Source organism: Tetrao urogallus (assembly GCF_951394365.1).
Source record: "Tetrao urogallus genome assembly, chromosome: 2".
NCBI classification, from domain to species: Eukaryota; Metazoa; Chordata; class Aves; order Galliformes; family Phasianidae; genus Tetrao; species Tetrao urogallus.
This window is the reverse complement of record NC_136814.1, coordinates 91,842,465-91,854,843: the sequence shown is the minus strand read 5'-3', so window position 1 is coordinate 91,854,843 and position 12,379 is coordinate 91,842,465. Positions and strand designations below refer to the sequence as shown.

Genomic DNA, 12,379 nt, shown 5'->3' with positions numbered 1-12,379 from the left:
TGTTAAAGAGACAGAGAGAAAATTGGATATATTGATAATGATAATGAGACAGGAAAATGGAGGGTACAAGGAAGTTGGAGCCAAGCTCTTTTCAGCAGTTCACAGTGCCAGGTGCAGAAGCAATGAGGAGAAACTGGAGCATAAGAGGTTCTCTCTGTCCATCAGACAGCACTTCTATGCTGTTCAGGTGACAGAGCATTGTCACAGGTTGTCCAGAGATTGGGGAGTCTCCTTTTTGGACATCTCCAAAAGCTGCCTGGATGTGGTCCTAGGTAAATTTCCCTGGATATCCCTGCTTCAACAAGGAGTGGACCAAATGGTTCCAAAAGTCACTGCCAACCTCATCCTAGTGTGATTCTGTGATTCTGTGAAAGGATATGGAAAAGGCAGAAGTAAAATGTGGAAGAGATACACTGAGGAGGAATGTAGATGGAAATCTAACTGTGGACAAAAGCAAATGAACTCCCTACTCCACTGAAGGAAAAGGACAACAGGTTGAAAATAGAAAGAGGCACTAAAAAGGAAAATGGAAAGAATAAAATGTGACAAAGTGAAAAGAAGTGAAGAAGTGAAAAAGGTATGTAGACGTGCAGCTTCATTGAAACTACAGGAAAATAAATCCATCCTAGCTAAACAGTTTTACAGGTTTTCATTGCAAATTCAGGTAGGTTGTGTAGGTTGAGAGTTTCTGTCTAGGCAGTGAATGGAAATAGTAACACTTTAGGAATTCAGGAAACAAATGCTGTGGTAAGAAAACTGAGTAGGAACAACAGAGTAATAACGGGAAGGCATTCATGCTTCTACTGCAGTTAAAACAGATGCTATTTTCTGTGACTTCATTAAAAATGGGATCGTCAGAATTCTTATTTTGCACACTTAATTGGAGCTTGACTGTAATGCCTGCAATGCCTGAGACAGAAAATAGGATTCAGAGATTTACAGAGATTGCTTTCAATGTCTGAATGCTTAGGAAAGTAAAAGCAAGGTACAGTTAAAACCAGAGCCCAGTTCCTGCTAAGTAGGTATTTTCATAATGCTAACCAGAAGTCTGACTGATACTGACACACCTGTGGCCTAGAAGTCTCTGCTGCGGACCACACAGCTGTTTCTCAACTCCCTTCTCACTCTGCATGCAAATCAGCGGTGAGTGGTCTAGGAAGAAAACGGAGAAAAGCTTCTTTTCTCTCTCCTCTTTGAGATAAACTGGGTACTTGTTTGTCAAGTGTTGTAAACATACTTCTTTTTTTTTTTTTTTTTTTTTTACAAGAGCTCAAGTTCATAGAAACATAGACATAAAATAAACTCATCATACCTTACACAAAATTCTATTTTTTTAATTTGACAAGGCTTCTTATCCCTCCCCTTTCTTGTCTGCTCCTGTTTTCCTCTTTCTTCACACACTCAGTTCAGGCAACTGCAAACACAGCATTTTTACAGTTTTTACTTTTGTAACCTTTGGTTTCTCCACTACCTGACTAGAAAAAAAATAGTATTTTGTTTATGAATCTATATATAGTTTCAGAAGAGATAAAGCTTTATAGATGCAAACAGAACAGTGAATAAGCATCTCCTTCTGGCCTATTTTCCTCTTGTGTGTAAAGTCATTTAGCCTCTGTATGCTCCAGTTTTCATCTGCTAAATCCTTCCCTTCTTCAAAGCTCTATTGTGAGATTTTTTCCATTAATGTTTGTAAAGTACCTTCAGATCTTCAGATAAAAGATGGGAATGCAAAGTAATATGGTGTCTATTTTCCAACCTCCCAACCTATGAATTGAATTTCTAGTGATGCAGTCAAATAAAACAGAATCCCAAATACCTAAAAACCACCAGACAATAAAAATATTCTATGTTCTGCTATGAAAAAATCCCACCGGAAACAATTATATTTCTCTAGGCTTTTTGAACCTCCAACAGAAAATCATATCTGTAGTGTAGAGATTGACAACATGGTCAAAATAAAACTACGGAGAAGATAGATATAATTTTCTTTTAAATTCCAATTCCTTTGCAATGTGCAACAGTCGAAGGAACCGATCTGAATTTTTGTACATTTTGTTGGTTAATTCCTTAACTCAGTATGATTTCTCTTTTGGATGGCTAGCTACATCTGCTTTAAATATTTAATAACTAATTGATTGGATAAATATACTATTTATTCATTTAGTTATAGTAGTAAGTTAATGCTCTAGGGAAGATTGGATCCACAGTGTAGTGGGTGCAAAGTGGTTTAAAGATACAATAAAGATAGCATGAGTCTTCAGAGTGGATAAACTAGCTTGCTAATAACAGATTATAAAAGATATTTTTTATCTACCCATTACAATTGAAACCTAGAATAGTTTGGTAAGTTCTGGAAAGGATAATTATCTGATGGCTTCTGGTGTGGGTACCATGAGAAAAATTAATTTCAGTTCTGTGGGAGCAAGTGTCCTGAGTACAAAAACAGTGTAGAAGGAATTTGACATAGCCAGAATTGGCATTCCATTTTTATTAGTGACTTATTACTTCTTTATTTGTGGAGTATCTGTAGAATGTCCACTGAGTGCCAGAAAGCTATAGGTAAGAGGCAAGTACACAGATAACATACAGACCTCCCAGTTCATGTGAAAACTGCAGCGTAACTCAATAACATGACCTTTTCATGTTGAAAACTGGGCAACTCGGACTGAATGATAAGGACAGTGAGGCTGAAATGAGCTCCCAGTGAGCCAAGAAGGCATACTTGGCACACAATGTAGAAGAGACCAAGGGTGGTTGAAAGGGAAAGAGACATAGGGAAGGGCAGCATGGAGACAAGAAGTTACACTGATAGCAGTTTCTAAAACTGTCTCTCATGATTATACTGAACCCTACTAGCAAAGAATGTGATCATGTTAGAATAACCTGGCTTCTGTCTGGGTGCTGTGCTGAATTTGAGCTTGCACAATCCTGTATCCAACATTTCCATTTGGATTTATATAAACTTGTCAAGCCCTGAACACAAGGTTTGACTGAAATGGAAACAGAATTCATTGTATTGCTGAATCTCAGCTGGGGGTTTCTTAGAGAGAAGAAGCCTAAGCTTGAGCCTGAGCATAAGCCTATGCCCTGGGTTATGCTCAGACTGTGCACTGAAAAAATTTCCATGAACTCTGCCTCGTAACAAGGGAAATAGAATTCTTCTGATTCCAAAGAGCCACTGTCACTTCGTGGTAAATACAGGGAAAAAAAACTTATTCATTATATTGTAGATTACTATATCTTTGTTTTATTGGTTTATTTTAGAGATAATTCATGTCATAAAATTCAACCAAAGCTATACACAGTAATGAGGACAAAACTACTATCTTTGCACCTTTGTCTAACAACCTGTTTAATGTCACATTACCTGATCCATATTGCTCCTGTAGATCTAAATGAAAACCTGTGAGTATAGGTTTAAATATATATCTTATTTGTAGTCCACTGTGCTGATGTTTTTTCTTCTGAGCTGAGCTTGCACCAAGACTTTAAACTGTTGGCATCTAGAAAAACCTTTCCAGAGCCCATTTGAACATCCATTTCCTTGCCAGTCCCGTGAATCTCGTTACATTCCTTCAAGTTCCTAGAAGCATTTTTTAATTGCTGCACACTTTGCAGAATGGGTGTTAGGCATTACGTGTCGTCTATCTTAGTTTGGCTTTCTCCTTTGCTTCATTCCTGCTATTGAGTCTAAGCTGATACTGATTCCAGCTTCTTCGGCTGTTGCTGTTCTGTTGCGTTTCTTGCTTTCTGCTTACATTTATGTTCCCACAAGATCTTCTTTGGGATGTTCTGTGAAATGGAGGGGGCAGTGCTGACTGCATTCCTCATCACTGACAAGCTCTTCTACTGGATGCTCTGATTCTGTGTAAAATGTTAGTGTTACATGGTCTGAACTTTATTCTTTACAAAGAGAAGTCATTTTGTCTTTACAGTACTGCAGTATTACTTACTCAGTCTTTACAGTACTAAAGTATTCTTTTGGTACAGTGAGCTGTTAGGTAGAGTCTAGAAATAAGTTTCTGATTCTGTCAAATTACGTTCACTTCAAGTTACTTAACTGCAGCATTCCATTACAATAGATGTAAGGTTCTTCTAAGCACCTATGCATTCATCTTCCGGGCATTCCTGTCTGCACGTGAGACCACTTAAGTCAGATATCTATAGTTACTTAGGAGTTTACAGCAAACATCAAGTATATACAAGTCCTACGTATGGTAATACATTCTGAAAATCCAGTCCCACAGTTTTAATGGTACAGAGACTTGAAGTTGTCTCCTTATCTAATTTATTTAGAATAGCAAATAAATAATGTAGTAGCATCATAGTTGAAACAGAATGTTGCATATCAGCATCTTTCATAGTGGCTATAAGCACTTCTCATAGAATGGAAACAGGAGTAAATAGAAATGTGCTAGGATTTTAAAATACTCTTATCAACTGCACTAAATGCTCATTTCATCTTGTACAGTTAAGTCAGTATCAGCTTGTGAGACTTGAAACAAATTTTATAGTGCTAAAATCAGAAAAGTCTTTCTGATAAGATTCTTGCCTACATGAAAAACTCCTTCTGGTTTAATCAAAACTATGATGATAATATAAAAAAAAAAAACTGATGTGAACAGTACGGAGCCCTGTGTGAAGATTCTCAGTTCAATCTACAGCAGGATGATTTCTTCTTTAATATCAATTGCTTAAGACATTTTTTTTTTCCAAATGACACAAAAAAATAGGCTAGTTTTCAAATTACTTAAGTGTCCAAATGGTTGAAGTGTAATTGTCTAATTTTAAAACTGACTGACCAGTTATATTGCTGCCTCTTACAAACCCTTTTTGTTAAGACACTATTAATCATGCCTGCCTGTAGTAAAAGTATTGGAATAGATGAGAAAAAAAAAATCTTCTGTTTTGATAATAGTTTATTCTCAATAGAATTGAAGAATTTCTCTGTGGATGCAAATTTGAAACTTCAAATAGTACATATTCATAAAAAAGGGATCTTTGTGTACCTCCAAGAGACTACAGAAGAACAGTCTGATGGCTCCATTAACTGCTTTGTTCATTTACATGCAGTGGATGTTTACATTCAAAGTGTACTCAATTTGTCTAATTAAATCTTATTCCAATATATTTTGGTACGACAGAGTTAGAGGCTTCAGTGAGGCTTGACAGAAGTAGGAAATAAGTTTTCTGCATTAAGAAAGATCTCAGAATCACAGAATTGCAGGGGTTGAAAGGGACCTCTAGAGATCATTGAGTCCAACCCCCTACTAAAACAGGTTCCCTACAATAGGTCACACAGGTGGGCATCCACATGGACTTTATATATCTCCAAAGAAGAAGACTTTACAATCTCTCTGAGCAACCCATTCCAGTGGTCCATCACTCTTACTGTAAAGAAGTTTTTCCACATGTTCATATGGAACTTCCTGTGTTCAAGTTTTAGATCATTGCTATTTGTCCTATCACTACACACCAGCAAGAAGAGCCCGGCCTCATCCATTTACCTCTCTTTTCCCTTTAGATATTTATAAGCATTAATCAGGTCCCCTCTCAGTCTTCTTTTCCACAAGCCTGAACAGACCCAGATTACTCAGCCTTTCTTCATAAGGGAGATGCTCCAGGCCCTTTATCATCTTTGTGACCCTTCACTGGACTCCTTCTAGGAGATCCCTATCTTTTTTGAACGAGGGAGCTCAGAATTGCACAGCATATTCTAAATGTGGTCTCACCAGGGCAGATAAGATGGGGGAGGATCTCCCCTTCTTCCACCTTCTTCCACCTGCTGGCCACGCTCTTTTTAGAGCACCCCAGGATCCCATTGGCCTTCTTGGCCACAGGGGCACACTCCTGGCTCATGGCCAACCTGTTGTCCACGAGAACCCCCAGGTCCCTCTCTGCAGAGCTCCTCTTCAGCAGGTCATCCCCTAACCTGTGCTGATGCATGCAGTTATTCCTCCAGAGGTACAAAACTCTACACTTGCTCTTGTTAAACCTCATATTGAGATTGAATAAATATTTAATATTTAATCCTGATAGATATTAAAATAATAATTAAAAAATAATTATTAAAAAGCAGTTTATCTGAAAAAATACAAAAATATCTAAATACCTATATTTGAAGTATAAGAAACTAAAAATAAGACCCTTCCTATTTATTTTTTAACTTAAAGCACTAGCCAACCTAGAATCCAAGATTTGTGCTAATGATGTGCAGCCACAGTAAAGAACGAGTGGTAAGGGCTATGGAGGAAAGAGCTATGATTTGTTCAGTGTATTCTTATGTAGGTATGTGAGAAGGAACTGCACAAACATTTTTTTTTTTATCTTTCTACAAGCAGAAAGATTAATTTTTTTATGTCAGCATGGGCGTGGGTCTTGAGATATTAAAACTCACAGCAGTACTTACACTTTCTAATCAGGGTCATGGTCTTATCATACTTGGTCCTATGCAAAGGCATTGTAATAGGGAGTCATTGTGGCAAAACCTGAATATACAAGTGAAGTAAGCCAGTAAATCAAGAGAAAAAGAGAATTATCCTTTAGGATTCTGTTGTCCAGTGCACACAGGCACTCTGTTATGTAGAAGAGAAACTTCAGTGACCTAGTGAATTCCAGAAGTTTTACTAGCTTACATCCTGGAAGCCTTACTGTATTTTTATGTTTTCTATAGAATAACTGAACTGGTCCAGAAGAAGACCATATGAGAACTCCATTTAACAAATTCCAGTTTAATTTATCTCTTTCAAGCTGCATTAATCATGTTTGAGGTTTGGCCCTGCTGAGCTCCTCTGAAGTAGGTAATGCTTATTAGCGTTAAAAAGCTAAAGATCAGCCTAATGGAACATGACAGCCCCAGTGCCCTGAATTCCAGGTTGCTTGAAGTCCTGATATTAAGAAACTTTCAAGTCTCTGAAGAAAACTTTGGTAAACCAGTTTATCAGTACGTACCAACTTTGAGGAAAGCACGCAAGTCACTAAAAGGTGAAAGCCAAAATGTGCATGAATTCTGGATTCAAATAATCAATGAACTCAATGCTATGGAAATGATGTTCTGGAATGCAACATCTGAGATTGTGCACATGCTTTTTGAATTAGAGTGCTGACTTCGAAAGGTGCTTTAAAGCACCTCTAAAATTCAAAACTAACACTCAGGAAAAGTGAATTTTTGGAATTCGTGTGGCATTTAAGTGTTCAAATGAATATAAATCAATGAGTATAAATAATATATGAATTATGGGTATAAATTAAGTCTTCTTTTGTCTTTTCTCTGATTCAGTGTAGCCATTCAAGTACTGGTTAATAATTATACTGACATTGTAAATTAGCCTATTCTTAGCGATCATAATAATCTTCACAGTGTAGAAACACCCATTTTCTTTGATGGCTCTTCTGTCATTCTATTATTATAAGTTCCACTGGTGAGTGTATCTGGTTGCTTGAAGTTTGGGAATGCTAGGTGAGTTATTGTTTCTATGCAAGAGATACGTCTTCACATTTCCTTTTCATTAGGCATTTCTTTTGTTTCCTGGAATGGTGGAGGGTTATCTCCATGGTGCGCCAACATCTCATGACGTTGTGTTATGGGATTAGAGCAAGAGCCTTGATGGAAAACGAAACAGCTCACTTGTAATCTTAGCCATTACCTAAGAATACATGTTGGGATGTTGCATTTGCTGTCACCCCTACTAATTCCTGATGGTGAGAGAATGTCAGGCTGCTCCTGGAAATCTCCAGTAATCTGCCAGTGCTAGAGGTATCCAGAAAATGTTTGACTGGGCAGGCAATGCGTATTTAATAGAAATATTTTATGAGTGAAAATAGTATGTTTGTCCCTGGTGTAGAACTAAGCATAGGTCTAGGAATGGCTGAAGGTCCCCAAGGCTGGCACCTTGTGGAAACAGTGGTTGAGACAGCTAATATATATTTAATATAAAATGGACAGCTATATTTTACCTGTCAGTAACTCTGCTCTGTATCTTTTTACATTATTATTCTAGGTGTCCAACTCCTGGGTGTGATGGTTCCGGACATATTACTGGAAATTATGCTTCACATCGAAGGTATGTAAAGACGAGTGTTTATTCTATAAATCAATCAAATAGAGGGCTACGTGCGAGTTCAACAGACCTCTCTTCTCTCTTTCAGCTCTGAAGTAGTATTGAGTGCTTTATGTCAACATATGTTGGTCTAAGTCATTCTACATATCATGAATGAGTAACATTTCTCAGTTTCAGCATGGCTCACTACCCAAAAATGCAGGAAGATTTTTGTTAGTATCTAGCAGAATCTTTGTATAAAAATGATGCAATTTTTTCTCTCTTCTCTTTTAGCCAAGAGAAGTAATTAAATATTTATAAATTTATATTGCTTTACATTCTGAATAACAACTGTTTTCTGCAGTCTCAACCATTTCTGGACTAAAACGCTGTTCCTGGTTTTTTTTCCCCCCGATTGTTTTTTGTCAGTCACTTCAGAATCTCTCCGTATTTCTTTAAATGTGAAATTGAACTAACTTATTTACTGCCTCTCCCACCTGAAGTCTTAAATCATTGAATCATAGAATCACAGAATTGCTAAGGTTGGAAAAGACTTTCAAGATCAAGAAGTCCAGCCTCAACCTAACCATACTACCCTAACTCTAACAACCCACCACTAAATCATGTCCCTGATCACCGAAGTACCTGTTGCATCTGCTATGCACCAGTCTTGTTAATATACTTCAGAATAAAGTTTGGTTTGTTTTTAAATCATGATTAATTACTTATAATTATGTGAAGTCTGAAGAATGGAAAGAGAAAATTATGAAGAAAAGCTGTTACATTGTCTGCCTAAACTATAAAAGGGATCCTTACCAAAGGCCAAAGGAAGCACATGGGGCCTCAGAAGGGCAGAGTAGAGGGGGACAATCACCTCCCTCTCACTGCTGGCCAACACTCTTTTCATGCAGACTAGGATACAGTTGGCCTTACAGGCTGCAAGCACATGGTGCTGGCTTGCATCAATCTTTTCATCAACTGGAACTCCCAAATCTTTCTATGTAGGGCTGCTCTCAATTAGTTCTTGTTCCAGTCTGTACACATATTTGAGATTGCCCCAACTCAATTACAACACCCAGTACATGGCTTTGTTGAACCTCATCAGGTTCACGTGGACCTATTTTTCAAGCTTTTCCAGATTCACTCAGCTTTGTGTCCTTGCTGAGGTTGCATTCAATCTCACTATTTGTCAAGCCATTGATAAAGATATTGAAGAACACTGATCCTGAGACTCGCACCTGGGGGACACTACTCATCATCAGCCTCCATCTGGACATGGAGACATTGACAACAACCATCCAACCAATTCCTTATCCACTGAATAGTCTATCCTTCAAATCCAGATATTTTCAATTTAGAGATAAGAACATGATGTGGGATCATATAAAAAGTCTTGCATAAGTCCAAATAGATGATGTTGTTTGCTTTTCCTTTGTCCACTGGTGCTGTCACTTCATCATGTAAGGCCAGCAGACTGGTCAGGCACAATATGCCCTTGGTAAAGCTGTGCTGTCTGTTTCAGATAATCTCCTCGTCTTGCACGTGCCTTAACATAGCTTCCAGGAGGATCTGCTTCATGATCTTCCCAAGCAAAAATATTATGTTCATTGGATTGTAGTTTCCCAGATCTTCCCTTCTACCTATCTTAAAAATTGGAGGGTTTTTTCCTTTTTCCAGTAAGCAGCCATGGCTTTTAAATATAATGGAGATTGGCTTGGCAACTACATCAGACAGTTCTTTCAGGATCCTGAGATGCTTGTCATCAAGTTGCATAGACTTTTAGACTTTCAATGTCATCAGGTGGTCTTGAAATTGCTCTTTGTTTACTCTGGGGGGGGATTTAACTCCTCTGTCCTATACGTAGATGTTTAGACTTGAGAGATGTGGGAAGCCTTACTGCCAGTGAAGACCGTAGTAGAAGAATTCATCGAGTACCTCAGCCCTTTGTCCATTGTTGCCATTTCTCCCTTCTCAGAAGAAATACATTCTCCTTGATCTGTGTCTTCTGACCAGTGCATCTGAAGAAACCCTTATTATTTTTCGTATCCATTGCCAAGTTCAGTTCTATCTACTCCTTGTCTTTCCTGATTCTATCTCTGCACATCCAGACAGCATCTCTGTGTTCTTCCCAAGCCACACATCCCTGCTGTGCATTTCCTTCTTATCCCTCAGTTTTACCTGTAGGTCCTTATCCAGCCATGCTGGTTTCCTTCCTCCTCTGCTTGATTTCTTATGTTGAGGGATGGAGAGCTCTTTTGTTCTCAGAAAGGCATCCTTAAATTGTTGGCAGTTGTGTTCTGTTCCTGTGTCCCCAAGGACAGTTTCCCAGGGGATCTCATCCAATAATTCCTTAGTCAGTAATCCTCTCTCTTGAAGTTCAGGGTCCTGACTCTGCTCTTTGCCAGGCCAGTATTCTTTGGGATCAAGAACCCAACCAGGACATGGCCACTAAAGCCCACAGTGTCTTCATTCTTAACTTCTTTAATGATCTCCACTGCAGTAGTAAGCACCAGGTCCAGTAACACTTGACCTCTAGATGCTCTGCCCAATGCCTGGACCAGGTATCCTTAATGGACTCCAGGAGTCTCCTAGATTGTTTGCAGCCTGCTATTTTGCTTTCCCAACAAAAATGTGAGTGGTCAACATTCCCCATCAGGATAAGCGCCTGTGAGTGCAGTGCTTCTCGTAGTTGATGCAAGAAGGCCTCACCACAGGCTCTCTGTGATCAGGCAGCCTGTAGTAGACCCCAACCACCAGATTTCCTTTATTGATCTGGCCCCTAATTTTAACCCAGAAGCTCTCTACCTAATCATGGCTGTTTGTCTCTTGTAAAATGCTTGTAGCCCTTGTTAGTAATATTCCAATTGTGCGATTTTTCCCACCATGTTTCTGTGTATAGCAGTTAGGTATAGTTCTCTAATTGCACCATGGCTTCCATCTCCTCCTGCTGAGTAATATTGTGTGCATTAGTGTAGAAGCACTTCAGCTGGTCTATCAGCCATGTTAACTTCTTGGAGAAGCCCTCCCAAAGTCCTCTGGGACAAATCTGAGGTTTTCCTTTGTTGCATCCTGAGGTGACAGCGTTTCTTGGCTCTTTTGTTGCACTCAGTGGTACATCTCCTTCCCCATCCCCTAGTTTAAAGTTCTGCATGGTAGTATTGACCAGGAAAAGAGGAACATCTTTTTTCTTAAAATAGCCAGTGTCCCCAGGAGACTTACTGCATTTACACTGAGCCAGCCCCTCACTGTTCAATTCATTATATATGTCAAGGCCATTCCCTGAGGCGGTGAGGCCAGCAAAAGGCACCCTTTTTAAAATGGAAAGAAACCAGTGGCCTAAATCCCAAGCTATTGAGTATGGAAGATTCTGCAGCACATCCATAGTTAAGCTGCTTCCCACACTGAAAATCGTCATTTACCTTGGCTTGCATCTGAGTCAACATTTTTATTTGTATTTTATGCACTTAATTCTTTCAGTTTTATCAGAAATTGCTTGAAAAACTTATTTCCTAAATGGCTGTCATGATGTTCAGGTATCATTTGTATTTAAAATGGCTGCATGCATAATGTACATAAAGGCAGATTTAACCCTGCCATAACTTTCTGCAGTTTCACACAGACATTTAATGCATGCAAGATGTATGGGCATATACAGTCATTTGAATTCTCTAATTGTCTTTTATCTTCATAGATGAGGAATTAAACTGAAATCAAAATGAAGTAATATGTTTGCTTTATAATACATTTTGGTTAACACAGGATGAAAAATTAAAATGAAGTCTCATCTTTGACATATGTTTTCTTGGTGAATCTGCTATCAGAGGAAAAATGAATTAATCATAACCCTGGAAGATGACTGTTGGAAATGTCTGCTTAGAAGATATGAAAAGTCTTAGAATTTCCTAATAAATCATAGTGCCAAAATAGAAAGATCTATTGCAAAAAGATGATGCACCAAAACACCAATAAATAGGTGAAAAAATGAATTGATTTAATGTGCCGTAAGCAATAGACTGCTAATTCTCACACAGTGAGTAAAACTAATTTAGCAGTTAACCTGGGGATATCTGTAACTCCCAGCCTTTTGCCTTTGTTTTTTTTCAGTCTACATAATGTGAATCAGTAAAACAACCTGTTCCAAACAGCATCCTTGCTCCATACCTTGTTTTCACTTATTCTAAACCCCTCTTGCTTCTTTGCTCCTGCCTTTGACTTTTTCAGATTATGACATCATTATTTTCAACAAAAACTATTCTTCAATGGCAAGGGATTTGTACATAGGGAACTAGGGTACTTTGGTGGGTGCTGTAAAAGCTGCTACAAAGCAGCTACTTTCTTTA

At 38.4% G+C, this 12,379-nt stretch overlaps 1 protein-coding gene across 3 annotated transcripts in view; it reads left to right on the top strand.

The window, feature by feature from the left end:
• The window catches only part of MYT1L (myelin transcription factor 1 like), a gene marked incomplete at both ends in the record, with an annotated part of 124,509 nt that overhangs the window by 90,636 nt on the left and 21,494 nt on the right, over positions 1-12,379 (top strand). For all 3 annotated transcript variants that reach the window (XM_079532453.1, XM_079532452.1, XM_079532454.1), the window contains one exon: positions 8,001-8,063. In XM_079532453.1, the coding sequence (XP_079388579.1) occupies positions 8,001-8,063 (63 nt within the window). The remainder of the gene's footprint in view (positions 1-8,000; positions 8,064-12,379) is intronic.